Source organism: Thunnus albacares, chromosome 11 (genome assembly GCF_914725855.1).
Source record: "Thunnus albacares chromosome 11, fThuAlb1.1, whole genome shotgun sequence".
Taxonomy (NCBI): domain Eukaryota; kingdom Metazoa; phylum Chordata; class Actinopteri; order Scombriformes; family Scombridae; genus Thunnus; species Thunnus albacares.
The window spans coordinates 8,220,899-8,241,455 of NC_058116.1; the positions used below are offsets into that span (position 1 = coordinate 8,220,899).

The 20,557-nt window shown below is 41.2% G+C and overlaps 2 protein-coding genes across 6 annotated transcripts in view; one reads left to right on the forward strand and one right to left on the reverse strand.

Moving 5' to 3' along the window:
* Positions 1-2,184, reverse strand: part of dgkh (diacylglycerol kinase, eta) — a 54,000-nt gene extending 51,816 nt beyond the window's left edge. For 2 of the 5 annotated variants that reach the window (XM_044366126.1, XM_044366129.1), the window contains exons 1-2: positions 1,806-2,183; positions 393-557 (exon numbers count right to left, since the gene is read on the reverse strand). In XM_044366126.1, the coding sequence (XP_044222061.1) occupies positions 393-557; positions 1,806-1,853 (213 nt within the window). In that variant the 5' untranslated portion in view covers positions 1,854-2,183. Of the gene's footprint in view, positions 1-392; positions 951-1,805 lie in introns of those variants that run through there. The other 3 variants (XM_044366127.1, XM_044366128.1, XM_044366130.1) reach the window with 3 other exon arrangements.
* Positions 2,185-3,767: 1,583 nt separating this feature from the next.
* Positions 3,768-20,557, forward strand: part of vwa8 (von Willebrand factor A domain containing 8) — a 77,494-nt gene continuing 60,704 nt past the window's right edge. Inside the window, exons 1-9 of the mRNA XM_044365514.1 lie at positions 3,768-4,060; positions 5,670-5,747; positions 5,909-6,039; positions 6,530-6,640; positions 18,508-18,675; positions 19,443-19,607; positions 19,996-20,045; positions 20,181-20,289; positions 20,416-20,520. Coding sequence (XP_044221449.1) covers positions 3,922-4,060; positions 5,670-5,747; positions 5,909-6,039; positions 6,530-6,640; positions 18,508-18,675; positions 19,443-19,607; positions 19,996-20,045; positions 20,181-20,289; positions 20,416-20,520 — 1,056 coding nt within the window. The 5' untranslated portion in view covers positions 3,768-3,921. The remainder of the gene's footprint in view (positions 4,061-5,669; positions 5,748-5,908; positions 6,040-6,529; positions 6,641-18,507; positions 18,676-19,442; positions 19,608-19,995; positions 20,046-20,180; positions 20,290-20,415; positions 20,521-20,557) is intronic.

Sequence of the window (20,557 nt, forward strand, 5' to 3'; positions counted from 1 at the left end):
AGAGCCCTGAATTCACAGTCTTGTGCTGCATATAGACATTCAGTGCAAAGCAAGTGTGCTTCACTGGTACTTTGGATAAATAACATCCGGACCTATAACAGTCCATAATGCTCACAACACGCATCTCTTTTAAATTACCAGGCCAGCAGGCAGGTCAGATTGCAGGTTAGATACAAATCAGCAGTTTGAGGCTGCTTTAGTGAATCAATGCCTTGCTCAGAGACACCTCAGTAGCCCACTCAGCCCACTGATAATCAAGTCGAAAGAGTGTCCTCATCAACAAGCCACCCAGCTACCCGACAGTCTAATCCCAGTCAACACATGAACAACATCTAACCGTCAAAATCAAGATATCCAAGTCACACAAAGACAAAGAGACAGGGGTGTCTTACCTTGCTCCTGATCTGCCCTGAGGTGGACACTTTCCGGATGAGTTTCTGGGGGCCTTCCTGCTCTGCTTCGCTGTCAGAGGACTCGTCCGCAGCGCCGGAGCCGGCGACAGCACCCACCACATGGGCATGGATCCCCGCCGCGGACGCCGGTCCTTTCTCCGGCTCCTGTCGAGGGGAGGGATAAAACCAGTCGGGGTTAGCCTTCGCCCGGTCCGCCGCTCCCTTCCTCTCCTGGAGGCGAGAGCTGCACAGCGGCTGGGAAGCGTCTCTCCTCGCTGTCATCTCACACTCTCTATGATAAAGACGGCTGCGTTTTCTGGAGTATGTGTGGGCTGGTAAACGCATAGGGGATGTAGCATGTCGCGGCACAGTGGGGATGGGCTCCACAGCGTATAAAACCCCCCTCCCCAGTCCCTGCTTGGCTGATGGATATGGCTCCAGCCTGCACTGCCAGTCCAGACTGAGGCTAGAGACCGCCTCATCCACTCCGCAAACCGGTGGACATGTCCGTGGCATGGCAGACCCTAGCGGCTGTTTCACACAAGCACCTCCAATCGGTGCCACAAAAGTAAAAAAAATAAGCCCAACCAAACTACTCTGGTCTCTGTTTTAGTCAAACCCGAACTTCTAGACAACAACCACTAGAATTAATATTACAATAAATCAATAAAGCTGCACTCTTTAAGGTCTCCAATTGACTGGTTATAAGAACATAATGAAATATTGGGCACAATGGTTGTAATCCACAAAAAGGTTACATTACTACCTAGTCATAACCTATTCCTATGTACACTGTAGGCTAGTGATAGGCCTATAATATATGGTAGCCTATATGTACGTGCATATAGAAATATTAAGAATACAAGGTGCTGTGCAGGGCAAGGCGGTTGGATTGTTGGATTTTGTTTCACCAAAAACATGAAAAATGTTATTTCGACAAGATTTCCTTCCAGTCCTAATATGAACTGAACGAGAAGAAGAGAAGAGAAGAGAAGAGAAGAGAAGAGAAGAGAAGAGAAGAGAAGAGAAGAGAAGAGAAGAGAAGTACTCTCTCATGTGAGAATAAATGCAACCACGAAGAAGGCTATTGTCCACAACATTTAAGAAAACGGAAGAGGCTAATTTAGACTTATTAATGTATCATACTTAAACATTGTCAGTGCCTTTGGGCTTGTTTTTAGAAGAAGAAAAACATAACTCAAAAAATGTAAGAGGACCCACCATGAAACCTTGACGGCAGTCTTTATAAATCACGGCAAACGCTTACATAGTCTATATGATAGGAAATAACAGGCTATAGAAGATGAAACGCCGCCAAAGTGAGAGAGACAAGATCAGTATAAACTCGCAATGAGCACGAGAAACGAAGTGATTAAAAAAAAAAAAAAGTCTCCTGTGTAGAATTTTACTAACCAGTTCCTCCCAGGCAGGGCTGCGGGTGTAATGGTAGACATCCTCCATAGTCCCAGACCTCTCTGTCCGCTCCGGGGAGAAAAGAAACGAGTCGGGGTAAGGTGGAGGAACTCGCTCGCTGCCCTCACACCACTCATACGCGCATTGAACAGAAGTGATTTAACTCGCCGTGTCCTCCCTCCACTTCCACCGCTCTCCTCCTGCTCTTCTCGCCCCGTTTTACGACGCTTTAACGGCGCTCCACGTGATAAATGTCAAACGCGCGTGGCTCGGCACGGTTTGTCACGGTGCGACGGGAGGGCACGCGCACAACTCCAGCGTGTGTGTTGGCTATATGTATGTATATATATGTATGTGCACGTGCGCGTGAGGAATGTGTGTGTGTGTTTAATGTAAATGACGTCATTCATCTTGGTATTCAGGGGCGGATTTAATGATTTGGGTGCCCCCGACAAACTCAGGGTGCCTCCCTGCCTGGTCCCTTATCTCCACCCTTTGTCTAGTTGAGACTGTATTGCTAGTGGTAGAACAGGTACTAAAAACCTTTACTTAAGTAAAACTATTAATTTCACACAATACTCAAGATCCCTGCATCCAAATTTGTGCATTAAGTAAAAATATTAGCAGTAATTTGTAGGCCTGAAGCTCATTTCAACAGCTTTATATACTGCTGCAGCATATAGTTTAATCTACAATGATTCATCATAATGTGTTTGTTGATCATATATTTTGTATGTAAAATCTGAATCTCTGAAGTAACTAACACACTGTTTGATGAATGTAGTAGAATGATAAGTACAATGTTTCCATTTGAAATAGAAGAGACTGAATTCCTCCAAGTGCAAGAAGTGGAATGGAGTGGTAATATAGTGCCAAATAAAGTACAAGTACCTTATAATTGTAAACATAATAGTATTAAATACTAAGAGAAGGGTAACAGAAGTAAACAGAAGGTTTATATATATATATATATGTGTGTGTGTGTGTGTGTGTGTGTGTGTGTGTACACACATATATATACATATATGTTTTTTTCTGTAACATAAAAGAAATAAAAACAAAAAATGAACAATACAAAACAAAAATCCCAAATGAACTGTATTTATTGTGTTTTAATTGATTGTAATTGTCTCTCTGTAAAGCACTTTGTTCAGCCGTTGTTGTTTTTCACTACAGCCTAAATAAATTGACAACTTGACTTGATTTTTTCATTGGGTATGTCAATTTAGAAAATTGTGACTTAAGCTTTGTATCATGAAGAGGTCCAAATCTAATGATTAATAAATTAATTTGTATACTGTACAGGTCAAAACTTTAGTGTGTCCAAACCTTTGACTGGTATTGTGCATTTGATTCTTTTGTACAATTTTAGAAATGATTAGATTAATAAAGATTATGTTTGTGTTTTGGCTTCAGGCCATATTTAAAGCATAATTGATGCACTGAGCGAAGGTGGGGACAGACAGAAACAGATAGGTGAGCCATGGCAATACAATTAAACAATTTAAGTCACAATTTAAATGTAAACATCAACATATAAATATTAACACCATCTTGGAGCGAAAACCAAGTGTTTGTGAAAGACACCTGAAAATACACATAGGCCTACATGCTACACAAACACAGAGAAAAATACAAATGCAAACATACACTGACACAAGGTTTTAATTATGAACAAAAATATGCTCTTAGTATTCTTAACTAATAGCCTTCTGTGTGAACATTATTCCTGAACTTACAGGCTTTTGAAGCCAAAAAGCTATGATTAACAAAATCACATATCAAATGGCTAAATAATATGGCTACTTTTAACAGTCATTGGAGAATTTTTTTGCCAGGTGAAAGTGGCGCTACTACTGATATACAAATATTCGCATTATTAATGCTTTAAAATACTATGTCGGAACTGTCGGAGTACGTGTCAACAAACATGATACCTCTACGGAAGACTTTAGCTCCGGACCAGTTTGTCCCTCTTTTATTATCTTCCGGCTACCACAAAATGAGCTGACATATTATGAAATGGGGATAAGATAGGTCATTGACATAGCTTGCTAAGAAGCCTGTGAACTTTTATTTTACACTAGTGTTACGTCTTGGATGGCATAGTTTAAGTATGCACTCCCAGATATTATGTAGCGGCACAGCAGCAGCTGTCGCTGCGAGAAGGGTGCGGAATATTCTGGGTGCTGTTCTGGGAAGAGACGGCTGGATGTGGAGAACACATGAGGTCAAACTTCTCAACACGTCCTCAGGTAAATAACGACTTACGAAATAGGTCTGTGCATTTTCGGTGGCAATAGCTAGCTAGATGAATAATTAGCCATTAATATCAGTCGTTTTAATATCTTTTGGACACTAGTGAATATGCGTGGTTGCTATGTGATCAACATTCCAACAGGTGTTGTGTTTACGGCTGTGACCCCTTCGAATAATGTTCCCCTCCAATTAAAATAGATTTTCCCGTGGGTGGCGGTGTACTAGACTAAATTATTTTGAATGGTGTTCCTAATATTTTGTCCACTCCATTAACATGCATGAGGGGGGGGCAAAATATTAGGAACACTTTGCAATTTAATGCAATATAATGCATTAGATTGCACAGGTGTACCTAATGAAGTGGCCGGTGAGTGTATATACATATAATACAATATTTTGTGTTTTTTTGTTTTTCTTTCTTGCAATTAACACTTGAAATGATGAAGGCACTTGCTAATGACAGGGTAATAGAAAATGTAAACTATACTTTGGTGTTTCATTTTACTTCTTAAGGATTTCATTAAAGATGTGTTATAATGTTTGTTTTATTTGTTTGTTTTTTTACAAAATGATCCAAAACATTGCCAAAGAGGAAGATCTTGGGCAGATAATAGAGTGAATAAATATGAAACAATTATTAAATGATTCAAACCTTTCTTAATTAAACGTTACATTCTGGCCATTCATCTTTATTCATATTAATAATGCTATAATGTTTTTTCATATTTTCTTGGGTCACATAAAAAGAGCAAGCATGTGTTATTTACACGTCACAGCTTAGCAGACAGTTTGACTTCTCATGGTAGGAAAAGCACAGGTGACATTAACATAGGCTGCGTTGTATCCCAGTACTGTGCTTATGTCCTAAGCCATGACAGTGTGACAGTCAACCAGCATGCACAATACCAGAAACCTGATTAAAATTAAATCATTAATTTAAATTTTTACACCTGTGCTTTTCCTACTGTGACATGTCAAAATGTCTGCTGTGAAAAAGGCCTACAGATACAGTTGCCCCTAAGGACAAAAAACATACAAAAGCAGCAGCACAAACATTAAGGAAATGTAATGCAAATCCAAAAAAACAATACAAACTTTAAAACACATATAAAAGTGAAAACACAAACATTAAGAGAAATGCAACAAATGCTAAAACACATACAAAAGTGGAAACAAAATGCATTTGTAGCATTTTTGGATTTGAAGCTCATTTTCCCTTAGAAACCACCGTTTATTGACCCTCTTCATGACATGCATTTTGACTTGTCAAAGCAGGAAAAGCACAGCACACATTGTCTCAGTAAGTCATGTCAGTGAGTGAGCATGCACAATACCAGAGCCCTGGAACTGGTTCACCTAAATGGGTGCAGCCATTACTAATTTTATTTATTCCACCTGTGTTTTTCATGCTTTGACAAGTCTAAATATCTGCTGTAAAATGGGTCTATTATAGAGTAGAATTAAAGGAATTTATAATCTTATTCAAAACAACATTATGTGTTGTCAAACAGCCTTCAGCGTTTTTCAAAGTTTAACTTGAACTGTCCTGCTTATTGCTGTCTGTGAAAGACCTGCTCATGTATCGTTTACCCTGTGTTTTTGCAGGTGACACAGTGAAGATTGGAGATATCTCATACAAACTCAAAACACCTCGGAATCCAGAACTTGTTCCTGTCAAACACAGTATGTAAATATTTCTTGGTGTCTGTCTGGACAATAATATGCATGTTTGCATGAAATAAGAGGAAGACAGGGACTATAGATGAAATAAAAGTGGGTAAAATGTCAGGTAGAAAACAAGTGGTTAAATTTTAGTTTAATCTTGTGTTGTTTGGGTGTCCTAGTTTCAGACTCCCTACCCCAGACTGTGGCCCAGCATCTACGATGGATTATGCAGAAAGACCTTTTGGGTCAAGATGTGTTTCTCATTGGTCCACCGGGACCCCTGAGACGATCCATAGCTATGCAGTACCTTGTGAGTACACTAATAACACACACACACACAGGACAAAACTCCATAATGGCAGCATGTCAAAAAACTTGAACTTGAAAAAAATGCATTGAAGCTTTAATTTATCTACTGACAAGTATCACTTATCAAATTAGGTCAATTCTTCGGATTTCCAACCAATCTCCGATATAAATGAAATAGTTTGTAACTGCAATATGTAAATAGAGTTGTATAAACATCAAATTGTACAAAAATGTGAATTGACAGTGATGCTGTCATAGAGATGGGCACTACATTGTTTCATGAGACAAATTTACCTGAGCTGTTACAGGATAAAAATAATTAATATTTGAGAGTCAACATATGAACATAACTGGACGTCTTATTATTGTTTTAGTTCATAAAATTGGTTTGAAAAATACTTGTAAAATTATTGTACAACTGAAACCTGAGAATGGTGCAGGGGCTTTTGAAGAGCTGTGTGAAACCGTGTTTGTCCCTTGTTGTTGAACAGGAGTTGACCAAACGGGAAGTTGAGTATGTAGCTCTGTCCAGGGACACCACAGAGACTGACCTGAAACAGAGGAGAGAGATCCGCTCAGGGACGGCCTTCTACATAGACCAGGTAAATCCTCTCAGTGGATATAGTTTTTCTTGTTAATTATACTTTTTAACAAACCAGGTCAGTAATTAGCCCCATGTAGCGTAAAATATGTCTTTTCCAGACCAATCAGGTTACTTGGCACGCTAGTGAATCAATGTTCACATGAGTAAAATTGTTAAAAAAAACCCAAAACAAAACATAAAAATAGTATAATATAAGATACAATAAAAGAAACAAACAATAAAACATAAGCAACAACATAACATAAAAACACAAAATACAAACATTAGGTACTATGAGGCGAGACTGTAGACTGTAAAAAAATGAAGGGACGTAGCCACTGTGACCTCACCCATTGGTTTGTGGACTCCTGTTTTGAAGCCTAGAGTTTGGTGATTTCTCTTGGACATCTTGGATTTGACCATCGCCATCTTTGATTTTTGGAACCAGAAGTGACCATATTTAGACGAGAGGGTGGAGCTGACCCTAGCGCTAGCTGCTAGCTTGATTAGAGCGGTGCATTTACAGTCTATGGTTAACTGTGATAATGCTAATGCTAATTTTCGCAAGCAAAAAACAGGCTATAACCATTAAAGCAAAATGCACTTACTGGAAAAACTGAACATCCGACTCCTTAGAAGGTCTTTCAGTACAACCAAACACTGAACAAGACTTTTTTGGGCGACTAAAATGTTACAATTAACCTTCATGAACTGAAAACACAGTGTGAAATAGCAGCTGCTATGCCTATACTCTGTGAATCTGGGGTTATGTCATGGTTACATTGCATAATCAACCTTGTCGCCGTGGTAGCAACTTGTCAATCACAAGGTAGCCACACCCTAAAGCATACCCTGCTTTATCGTTTATTTTACTCTAAATGGGACCATAATTTACAAAATGAAAGTCATGCTGTATTGAAGAAGACTTGAAACTAGTATTTGAGAACAGGAAAGTGTTTACTGAGGTAATAAATGAAGTGAGAAATAGGGTCATTTTCTCGTAGACTTCCATACAATCGGACCTCTTTTTGCAACCAGTAGAGTCGCCCCCTGCTGGCCATTTGAGAGAATGTAGGTTTAAGTCACTACTGCATTGGCTTCACAAAGGCCAGTTTGAATAAATGCAGGACAATAAGGAGAACTGGAGAAAGTAAGAACAAATCCCATTCAGTCCCACAACACGTGTGCAGATATTAGGTTTATGGCTAATTTCTAGTTGAATACAACAAACTGAAATCATTTTAACAGAGAGATTTTTCAAACTTAAGACTTGACATTGTGTTTGCACAGACAAATATTCAAGTAACACAACACATTCAAGTACAAACATTCTCTCACTGAACCCCATTTAGCATTGTTTGTTTTATATTAAATAACATTAAAACACAAATTTAGAGTTACAATAATCTAGTTCTTGCTGATTGGCTCCATCATACTGCAAAACGGGCGGTGGTGCAATGCAAGCCTTAAGGACTCAGACAAGAGCAAGTAACTGAAGGAAGAAACCATCAAAGGCCGTGCTAACATAGACAAGACCCTACTTCCAGGGAAGTTGAAACTTCGGTGCCTGCAGTTTGGATTTTTCCATCACCAAAGTTGAGGAGCTAGAGACAACAGTCAGTGGAAACCGCTTATAGTGATCACGTCTCACCTGCTGAAATTGATCACTATAAGCAGATGATTATTGTAACAGATTTTTTTTCTTTTTCTTTATTTCTCATGCAGATTGCCATCTTATTGACATTTGTATATTTATTACATGAATATAAAGTAATGAGATGGACAGCTTCGCTATTTACTGAATTTTATTGACAGTTTCAAAAGACAGTACGGTTCTCCGACTTCCGTTGCGCCAAATTGGACAGTGATCTGGTTTCTTGCCAAACTCTGATTATAATTCTTGATATTTTGAAAGTTTTCTCACCGAATATAGGAAATGAAGGTTGGTTTTTAATGACTTTTAAACTGATCTACAGTTTTACCCCCTTGATAACGTGCTGGGCCTGATCCGGGCAGTTTGAGCTGCTGACAGCTGCCGTGTGGACACCACAGCATGGCTGGCAGAGCTTACGGCTAGCGGAGCTAGTGGCTAAATGGAGCTAACAGTTTACCTAATTGCTGGATTACAGCTGCTGGTTGTCAAAAATCCAAGGCAGTGTCTGAAAGGCAGTTGAGAGTTATCCACATGAGAGGCTGCGTTTTCCACAGCTAAGGTGATGGATCCTGAGCTGTCTGGGCTCAGGGCAGAACTCCTAATCATTGAAAGCCTGATCAGCAAACTACTCAACTGGCAAGCTAAGCTGCACTCCTGCCTTGTCAAGCTGGAGACTGCTGGACAAGACCCAAAATTAAAACTGTAAGAGGACTACTTGATTACTATAAGTAAATTATCTAAACAGCATTTGTATAGGAATGATTCTGTCCAAGTTTTTTGATCCAAACGGTTGATCACTGTAACCATGATCACTATAAGCGGTTTCCACTGTACATACATCAAGAAATGGCTTGGACTCCGGATGCCTCAGCAGTATCGGCTTGCATGAGTATGGGGCTCTGGAACTGTCTACTGTCACTAGCCTTACTGAAAAATGCAAATCCTCCGAGGTAAGGCTGGACATAACCATGACAGAAACTCAGGACACCACAATATGGGCAGCAGCTCCCAGAGTGGCAGCAGGCAGAAAGTGGAACTCATCTGAGGCGGTGCAGCAGGCATGGAGGTATTGTGGGCCAAGTGCAGCTTAGAAGAGGTGGTTTTGGGCTTGGCACAAGTAAAGCCACATGGCACAGAACAACACCTGCCCAGAAGAGAGGACTTGTGGTAAAAGAGTTATGGCAGCAGGAGGAAACAGAACAATGTGCTGTGAGATTCACAGGCATAACAGGGCCAATGGATGGGAAAACCTTGAACACCGGGAGCTTGCCTGGAAGAGTCACCTATGATGTTCTTCCCAGTCCCAAGAACTTGAACCAGTCGCCTTGGAGAATACCCATAATGTCCTCTTTGCCAAATACCAGCAACCCTATGGCACATACCCAACGGCTAGCCTCACACAAAGACGGTACACCTGGGGGCACAACCAGGTCCTTCACCAATTGGCACTAGTGTTGGAAGAAAGGAAGACTAACAACAATGCCCTCCCTCTCCCAACCCCTGACTTCTCAAATACAATGGCCTCTGTACTAGCAGGAAAGATACCAAAAAGGTCAACTGCAAGAAAATAATCAAGCCTACTAAATACAGCCCAGGATTGGAAGATGAAGGCTAATCTAGACCAGAAGCTCACCTCTCCACCAGAGATCATTACAACCAGTCTCAGTTGGTGAAGCGTATGAACGCAAAAAGCTGAAGTACTCCAATCTAACAACTGAAGCAGAACAAAAGGGCTGGAGAACACTGATACTCACTGTGGAGGTCGGCCGCAGGTGTTTTGTGGCCATTTCAACACCAGGCTGGTGGGGATCTGAAGACAGGCTATCAAATCACTGGCAGAGGCTGCTTAGTGAAATAACTGGCTCTGGCTGAAAAGAAAGGACAAGAACTGGTCAGCAAGATGACCGCCAGCCAGTAGGAAGGGTAAAAGTGGAGGGGGTTGCACCTGGGATGCCACGTTTCGCCATTGAGCCCTCAGGAGGTGTTGTGGGCCTATCAACGAAACACCAAGGAAGGAAGGTGCCCACCTGATAACTACAGTGAAGCTTTTACCCCTACCCCCCTCTGCTGGTTATGATTTACAGTCTGCATAAACAGGACTGAATCATTGACAGAAGAAACCTGGACTCAGCTAATCCTCCTGAAGTTCTGTTGGGTGCTCACTAGAGGACTGCATTGTGATTGGGATCCCATGGATCCCACGGGACCTAATGCAAATCTTGCGGGAGTGGTTTTAATTTTGCTGTGCTCAGTCAGCGCTCCTCCTGGTGCTCCCTGACACCACTACCTGCTGCAGCTCACATACATACACACACACACTCATGAGTGCCCACACCTGCCAACTTCACCTGAATGAGCAAAGGAAAGAAACACCAAACAATGCATGCATATTAAGGGGCAGTGGTGGCCTAAAGGTTAGAGAAGCGAGCTTATGACCGGAGGGTCACCGGTTCAATCCCCTGGACTGGAAGGATAAATCTGGGTGGAGAAAGTGAAGAAGCAGCGCTTGCCTCATTACCCTCATTGCCCTCATTACCATCACTGAAATGCCCTTGAGGCACCCCAACTGTTCCAGTGGAGCTGCTCAGTTGCTGGCAGATCAGACTGAGGTTGTACTGGGCAGCTTCCAGGTATGAATGTGTAACTGTGTGAATGTGATCAAGGCGTTCCTGAAAAAGAGAACATTGCTCTCGTTGGGAATTCCCCTGAATAAATAAATAAAAAATATAAAAAAAATATTGCAATAGTGCAGGTTATTACTACTTTTGTACTCATTTAGAAGGTAACAGAGGAGTTGTAAGCTTGCGTTAAGTTGCATTCCATCATCATTAGGAGCACTACTCCTGATCAGTGCGTTTAAAGACACAGGGAAACGAAACAGAATAAAACAACCACAGCCAACAACACATGTTCTAAAATAATAAGAAGGCTAAAATAAATAAATACAATTTAATTTTGCTATAGAACAGGCGTACTTATTGCACTAGAATAGCTGTAATTATTGCACTAGTATGATGTAATTATGCACTAGAACATAATTTTGCTATGTTATCACAGGTATACATCTCTTTATTAATACTACACAGTTAAATAACATGTCTTTCCTGCAAGATGGGAGAAGACACAAAATCAATGCAATGTTAATGGTTAGAATGTTTGCGGGTGGGAGTAGGCACACACATTGCAGGAGCGGGGAGTGATGGTCAGAAATCCAGCGGGAGCGGGCAGGAGCAGGATGAAGAAAACAGTTTCATGCAGGGCTCTAGTGCCCACCTGATGACCCCAGTGAAGAGTGTACCCCTACCCCCATTCAAGGAATGATTGCTGATTACAATACGGGATTGTAAAACCAAGTCCTATGAACTCAACAGCAAAGGTGGAACAATAAATTGTGCGCTCATTCTCCCTCTTCTGTCACTGAAGCACACAAACACAAATTGTAGAGTCACAGCAACACTTAAAATAGTGGTGCCCTCCCTTACCATTCCATTTTGTTCCTTTCCATGCCACTTTTTGATCATTCAAGCTTCATGAAATCGTACACACCCACACTATGTTGACTTTTTAAGTCAAGTAACCATGGAGACCAGCAGTTCCTCATTATCAAGGCTGGTTTATCTAACGAGAACTTTCTGTTTTCCATTCAGCTCCATTCATTTCTCAGGGGCACTGAAAAACGATTATGAAAAAAACAAAATCCACATAAGCCTGATCATTAGACCATGTCATTGGGCTTCAAGGAGCCAGCAGAGACAAATGATGATAAGCTGTGATAATTAACATTTACTCAATCATGTCATTATCCACAACTAATTAGCACATGGCTGCATCTGTGTAAAAAAATAAACCAGTTGCATAACAGTTCAAACATCAACTCCATGGAAACACGTTGAAGTTATTTTTAATGATTTATTCTCAGCACATTTATCCTCCACTCACAAATTTGGTCTTCTGGAACAGGAAAACTCACAGCTAATTAGTTTGAGTTTCTTATAATTAGACTGAATCTGGAAGGGAGTGTCACTCCTCTTTTTTTTTATTAGTACAGTGGTAACTGAAGAAGGCGTTACACTATCAATATGTTCTCTCATTGTCAGACTTTGCAAATGCAGCGGTGCTATTCTCTGCTCACTGAAAAAAAATGTGCCTGTACTGCATATACTTGCCTGTATCTTGCATTACACCACAGCCATCACTTTCTGAGTGGTTTTTATAGTTTAATCAAGAGTAAGGGGACCTATATTTGTGACAGTGCAATTGAAACCCTGCTGATGTAGCAGTTTTGTTTGGCTCTGGCAGATTTTTCTAATTTAATCACTCACTGTGATCTTTGTTCTACTGAAATGGATGGCAGAGTCCATTAGGGAGAAGCATTACTGAAAATCATATATCACAGTGCAATTTTATTATAAAGGCCAATGCCTCTGCCTTTATGAAGATGTCTAAAGACATAGACCTCCAGAATAACACAAATGCCTTTCATATTGATTATAATTGTCTGCATCATTATTCTCACACCACACATCACCTCTAAATGTGTGTCTTTGTCCTATTTAAGGACAACAGTCCTCAAAGTTGTGCATAAACCCGTGATTAAACATCAATACAATTGAGAGAGCATCACCAGCATAGGTAATGCTAAATTTATACAAAAGTGCACATTTGGCATGTGGACCAGAACAGTTACACAGAACACCTGGGATGGATGACTGCAGGTGACCCAAAAATCATGACGAACTTGCACTTTCATGAAGATCTCACCGTAGATATTAGCCATAAAAGTGGCTTGCAGCTTCCAAGAAAAAGATAATTGGGTTTTTGTGCACCTTAATTACATGTTGTGTGGCTGGCAATGTGGTGCTTGGAAAAAGAAAATTACAGTGGCAGCCTTCAAAAGAATGGAAACATGATTTATTTTACAGTACTACAAAGTTAGTTCTATCTGCACATGTGTCTGAGTCATTAGCGATGTCCCAGTACCATACTACGCACCAATTCTTATCAGCATGTAATGTCTTAACACTTGAAACGTGACAAAACAAATGTTATGACTATCATGTCCCACACGACCTGACTGAAGACAACTCTATTCACACCTTTAAGGCAGATGATCTGAGGTGACGTATGTGAGGCCCTGCCTGCACATATATACATCTGTCACCACAGTCATCCTTCAGTTCGATAGATGCTCTTCACTTGGCCAGCTGCGTAGTGGGGCAACCTAGTGTTCACTCGGTACAACACGTATAGTATGGGACATGTATTCACGCACCACAGAGCAGCCACCGAACAGGAGTCAAACCTCCAGCACTCTACTGCTTCTTAGACCCAGCAGACAGGACAGAGTGAGCCATCAAAGGCGCTGTTATATCCAAATTATAAAACCAAACAAAAGTGTGCGGCGATGACCAACTGGCTGCAGCACAGATATCACTCACAGATACCCCTTTAACAAAACCCATGATGTCGCCATGCCCCTGGTCAAATGTGCTCCACACCATGAGGCAATGGAAGACCTCTGCTGTTGTAACCTATTGAGATAGCTTCTACAATCCAGTGAGAAAGCTGAAGTATAAACAGGGCTTTGCCCTTGGCCGGATTAGCAGAACAGACAAACAGTTGGTCACATAAACACACACTCTGGGTGCGGTCTATGTAGGTGCGTAGCACATGCACAGGACACAGGGAATGCAACCTCCTCTGCTCCTCAGATGCTAAAGGAGGGGAACAAAAGCTCAAGAGCTCAAAAGCCATACAGCTATAGGCTGTAGGGATAATCTTAGGCAAATACACCGCATTTGGGTGCAATGTAACCTTGGAGCCATCCGAATGTGAATGTTGTCCACCTGCTTTCAAAGGTCAAAGCAAGAAGCTGTGCAGTTATGTATGAAAGAAATTTCATATCTGCAGACTCAATGGGCTCAAATGGAGGCCTACAAAGAGCCTCAAGCACCAAAGCCAAATCCCAGGAGGGGATGCTGGATTTAACCTCAGGCTTGAGCCGGTGGACTACTTTTAAGAAATGCATGGTAAGAGGATGAGCGCCTGGCATTGCTCTATCAAAGCCAACATGACAGATATCGCTGCCAAATAGACCTTAATTGTGGAAAAGGAGAGACCCTTATCTAGTAGCTCCTGAAGGAATGTCAAAACATCCACAATAGAGCACTGAAATGGGAGTACATTTCAGTCCTGACACCACTGCTCGAGCGCCTGCCAAATATAGGCATATAGGCATTGCACTTTGGATCATCGCCACTGCACTTGGGGGCAGATCCTTAGCTATTAATTTGCACCTCTCAACAGGTAGGCATGCAGCCAGACATTTCTCTATTCTCTGTTAAGGAGTAGCTTAGATTGACACTAAAATGAGAATAGCTGGTCCACCTTAAAAGTCTGTCCACCTTTAGTGAGCCTAGTCAGGTTAGGCTAACCCCCTTCACTTTTCCAGCAGTAGAGAAAACAACAGATGAGACTTTTCTTGGTCTTGAGAAGCTGCAGCATTTATCAACTGACACTGTCACCTGTACTGTACATTTACTGCCAGCTTGACAACTTACTGCTAACCTTTTCCTCTGCCCCACTCGCATTCACGTCACTTTTATGCCACTCGCTACACACACACATTACACACTGCCCTATTCCTTAAAGCAGCTATGTACGCTACTCTTATAACATTACCTTTCACGTAGATGTTCTTTGAAGGCTGAGGAGAGGGAGGATTCTGGGATTTGATGCACTAGTCAATGACTCAAAACAATTCCACGGTAACGTAGGGTGTTAGTAGGGTGATCATTAGTAGCCCATTGATATTAATGATTGTGTGAAATTTTAGCAGTGACGCTCACAATTCTGCAGTGGTGCACCAATATGGGGGAAACACTGGTACATGCTGTATACAATGAATATGTATCGTGGAATTGGGACACAGCAAGTGTCTTCTAACATGTTGTTTGTTGATTTGCATCATTGCATTGGGATAATGTGTGAATACTTCCAATTTGGAATAACAGGAGGTTTTCCCATTTTGTTGACATTGTGTGAATATAATATAAACTCGATGCACAACTTTTTCACAGAAGACATTTTGACATGTCAGAGTTGGAAAAGCACAGGTGTAAAAAAACAAAATTACCCATGATTGAATTCAATTTAGCTGCTTCAGTTTCAGGGTCCTGGTATTGTGCATGCTGGTTCACTGTCACACTGTCATGGCTTACTGGGACGGTTGAATAGAACAGAGTCATCTTTAATGTTATTAGTAACACCTGTGCTTTTCTTACTCTGACATGTCAAGATGTCTGCTGTGAAAAAGACCTATTCACAGAACGCATTTTGAAGTGATATCAGCAGAAATCACCAGCAGACCCTTTTTAGGTGTCACACAGCTGCAACTAATAAAATGAATAAGGGCACGTTTGTTTAGGTTGGGACTCAAAACAATATTTCCGTTGTCAATGCTTTCTATAATACCTTACATAACATAAGTTAATACTTAACATAACAACATAGGTCATTAGCTACAGCTGTGTTTTCCATGTTGTGACTCCTCTGCGAAGACTTCATACAGTTAATTATTTTTTATGATTCATTACACTATGACTTGCCTAACTCCAGAAAGCTGTTATGCGACCACATAATCAAGCGCTGTTTTGAAATTGTGTAGTCAACAGTGTCCAAATGTTCATCGCAACAGCAACCAATACAATAGAAATTCATTATATACTGTTAAAGCGAGTGATAATAAAACACACACATCATCAGTTGTCATGTGTGTGTTCATGCCTTGCGACAGGGAAATAATACTAGTTTTCTCTCGAGGGAAACCTCCACTGCCTGATCTGATCGGCCAATACCGACCTTTTTTAACACAGTAATGTACAGTATCTACCAGGGCTGGGTGATGCATTCCCTGTTGCTGACAACAAGCAAAGCTAGTCAACCCCTTCAACTCCCCGAGGCTCATGTGCCTCCCACCTTCTCATCAAAATGAAAACAGGTGTGCATTGTTTCCATGGAAACAGCTGAATAGATACAGCATTATTTATGGTACTAATGGGTGTGAAGAGACTGCTTATTTCTGGTCTTCCTCAGATCTCATAGGATTTTGTGCTGTCTAGAGATGTGGGCAGGGCTCGTGTCTGTGTGGAAGGCATGTGCCGGTTTGTGAGTCGGTGTATTGGATAAAACTTCTAGGAGATGTTGATTTTTGCTTGTGTTAATATGTTCCTGTGGGTGTAATTAGTGGGTATATGTTCACATTACTGCATGTGACAATTATTTTGAGTTAGGGATTGAAGATGTGTGGGTGCAAATTAGCAAGCTTTTCTCGTTGAGAATAGTTTGGTATCGTAGGAGGTGTTTGTGTGTTAACTAGAACATCCAAGTATTCCTCAGGGCTCTGTGCTGATTTGGAGCCCTATATTCAGACTTATCGGGTCAGTCCCTGTGCTTACTCTCTCTTTTTCTCCCCCCTCCTTCGCTCTCTTTCTCTTTTTCCCTTCCTCCCTCAATCCAAGCCCCACCCCCAAGTTAATATTAAGGATGGAGTCACAAGGATGTAATCGCAGTATTGTTGTCTTTTTGACTTCTCCAATCATCACTCTCCAGTTAGCAGACTCTTATATAAGGCAGCTTAGCTCAAACCCACACTGCAAATAAGACTCTATTACAGCAATCTCTAAAACAGAGTTTGAACTGAAACCGATGCAAATCCAACTAATCATTCTTTTAAAGTTAAATACATAAATTGAATGTAATTTGCAGGTTATCCGTGGTTAGCATGTATCAAGTAAACACACAAACTATGTAAGGACAAAGTACACTGTGCACAAAGCTGTGATTAAACATCGAAACAAACAAGAAAGCATCACCAGCATAGGTAATGCTGAATTAACACAAAACTGCACATTGGGGATGTAAAAACAGAATCAGTGTGATTTCAAATTAGAAACAAAGAAAAAAGCTGTTGACTGTCTGCTGAGGTATTTAGACCAAGCCAGTGGAACAGAACAATTCTCCTGAACACCTGGGATAGATGACAGCAGGTGACCCAAAACTCATGGCGAAATTGCACTTTTGTGAAGAGGATGTAGATATCAGCCATAAAAGTGGGTTGAGTTTTTTCTTATATGTTATGCTAGATTATGCAGTTTTAAAAATGTTGATAATTTAAACTCTGTTTTATATCTTTCCTATGCCGGTTGTGTTTTATTTAATATTTCATGGCCCAGAACTCACCACAAAGCGTACAGTAGAAAGGATTTGTGTTTTGAGGTTCATTGGATGCAGAAGCGTTTTGACTAGTACACACAGGGTGTGCATCGAGGAATGACAATTCAATGTTACATACAGCACAGAGATTGTGCAAGAGATTAAAAGCCTGTATGTACTGTAGACTGCAGACCTACAGTATGTGTTGGCTAAAATCTTCTCCATATCTGGTGGGATGTTGTTCTTTTTTAGTGTCAGAATGAACACAAGGCTTGTCTGTGCCTCCCCGTCTCTCTCGCCATCCTGCGTCACTCACATTTCTAACAATTATCTGATTACAGTGTTGGTGCCGAAAATGGATCAAGAGTTAAATATAGAGCATCTGGTCCTCACTATAGTTTTATGACTTTGCTTCCCACACAACCTGCCGCGTATTTACATGTTAACCTAATTATATGGCCACTCGCTCTGCGGTCCACCCAGACAGCTAAAGTTTCCTGCCTCTTGACGTCAGATGTGCTTTTTGATTTCTGCAGAAGTGTGCGTTTACACACACACACTTACATGCACACACAGGCATGTATGCACACACACACACATATGCTGTCAAGTAGAACTAAGTTTCATCCCACATTTGGTGGTAGAAAATAGGCCTTCCTAAAACAGCTGAGTGTTTTGAAGCTTGGTTCTGAGTAGTTCGGAGGATGCTCTGAACACAATAAGCTGAGGACATCCTCAGGAAAGGCTTTATGGCAAGCTTATATTGTCATTAGAGCATGGGCAGTAAGAACTGATGCTCTTTGTTTAAATGCTTGTAGTCATGGACTGGTCACATTTACACAGAGTCAGAGGTCGTACGGGACAATGGAGCAGCAGATCTGACCTGAGGTTGAACTAATTGTACTGGTAGGATTTAGCCCTGAAATGACCTATTTCCTGATACCAACGTCTTACCCCACATCCTTAATTACTTCTGAAGTATTGACTGAGTTCACTGATTTATCTCTGTTTGTCCTTAGTGTGCTGTAAGGGCGGCAACAGAAGGTCGAGTCCTGGTCCTGGAGGGTCTGGAGAAGGCGGAAAGAAATGTTCTACCTGTCCTTAACAACCTGCTGGAGAACAGAGAGATGCAACTGGAGGACGGACGCTTCCTGATGTCAGCCGAGCGTTACGACAAGCTGCTGCAGGTCAGAGCCATACATTCACTGAAATATGTTAAAGAAACTTGTAGGTTTGAAGGTCTCGAAGGCGTTCTCAATCAAAGTCTTCTGGTTTAGAAATCAAACATATTGATTAGTGGTTTTTCTTTCTGAAGACAACAACAGCTAATGGTGACAATCTTCACTCCTCTGTATCTGGGTCTCATCCAGTTAATATGGTTTACATTTAAGAAGATAATTCTTATTTCATGATCATGGCTGGTAATGGTTACCTTGCGAAGCAGCTGGATTCGCGAAATCACAAGATCACACGAGAATCCATCTTGTCAGGCTTCAAGTTATGCGCTCGTGTCAGTCAGCCTCGCAAATCCAGCTGCCTCACAAGATAAGACGGTGATGGACAGATGGTTCATCCAATCACCTGCCAAGTATTTTTTGAAAGTGCCTGCCCTTTCCAAACAGTTTCCACGGATGACTTCTCAGATCGTTCTGTGTAACAAACCATCTGGCGCGTCAGGTTATGTTAATGGGGCTGTTCCTGAATATCTGAATATTCACACTTAAGCAGTGAATTTTCACACTACTCCTACAGGGCTCCTCCTTTTGTGTTTAGATGAAGAAATCGCTGTTGCCATGAATGTACTCTGTGACATTTGAAGTCTGTATTTAATACATGTAAAGAGCTGTGTGCATGCAGCCGTTTACAGAAAAATGCATTTAATATAAAACAAGGATTTGCTTAGTTATAGTCAATAGAAAAAGACTGGAGTGTTTTATGTCTTGATGCTTTGCAGGAGCACACCAAAGAGGAGCTGGACAGCTGGAAGATTATCCGTGTAAGTGAGGACTTTCGGGTCATCGCTCTTGGTCTTCCTGTTCCCAAGTACAAAGGCAACCCATTGGATCCCCCTCTCCGCTCTCGCTTCCAGGCCAGAGACATCTATTACCTACCATTCAAGGTTAGTCCAGGAATTTCCAGATTATATAAGGCCAAAAATGTCCCACTAACAAAAGGTCTCAATAATGAGAGAGGGGGACTTGGCAAAAGGGGAGACCAGCTAACTTTTTTTTCCCTGATGATCCTATTTCTAAAATGTGAAACAAAGCATTTATTGGAACTACTACTAATGTGTAAGATACATTTAATTAAGATTTCATATTTTTTGCAGTTGGTCTCATTTTCAGATTGCAACTACATTTTATGAACGTTAATTAGGGTACCACTCAAAACTGTTTCTCCGCTCTTAGTTAACAGATTTCAACATTAAATCTCAATGTTTCCGAACATAAATTATGGCTCTTATCTTTTTCTCTGTGTCCCTATTTTTTTCAAAACCTCTTTTTCAGGACCAGTTGGAGCTGTTGTACACAGCAGGACCAAATGTAGCTGCAGAAAGGTACCTAAGAAATACACACTTACTGAAGCTAAGCCGTTTTTAAATGACTTGTTTGACTTGTGAGTATCCTTTCTAGTCACGCTAAGTCTCATTTGGTTTTTAAGAGGCTATACTCTGTTGAATCCTGTGTGTCAGGGTGTCCCAGCTGCTGTCGCTCGCCACTACGCTGTGCTCCCAGGAATCATCCAACCTCGGCCTTCCTGACTTCCCTGTGGACAACCTGCTTCCTGCCCTCTATGTGCTGGTGAGAAGTCGGCACCAGCAGACGCATTAAAGCGAGAGAAAGAGAAATGACAGCCCAGAATTAAACAAAAAAAAGACCTTGGTGGGTCTCAATAGTGTCTAATACCTGTCTTCTGTGTTGTTTCAGAATGTTTTCCCCATGCTGTCCTCCCAGCAGCTAGTCCAGAGACTTTACCCCTACAACAATATCTTAGGCAAAGACGGGCGCAATGCTGTGGAGGGTGTACTCAGTGTAAGTCAGGAACCATCATAATGTCGTCTGGCATCTG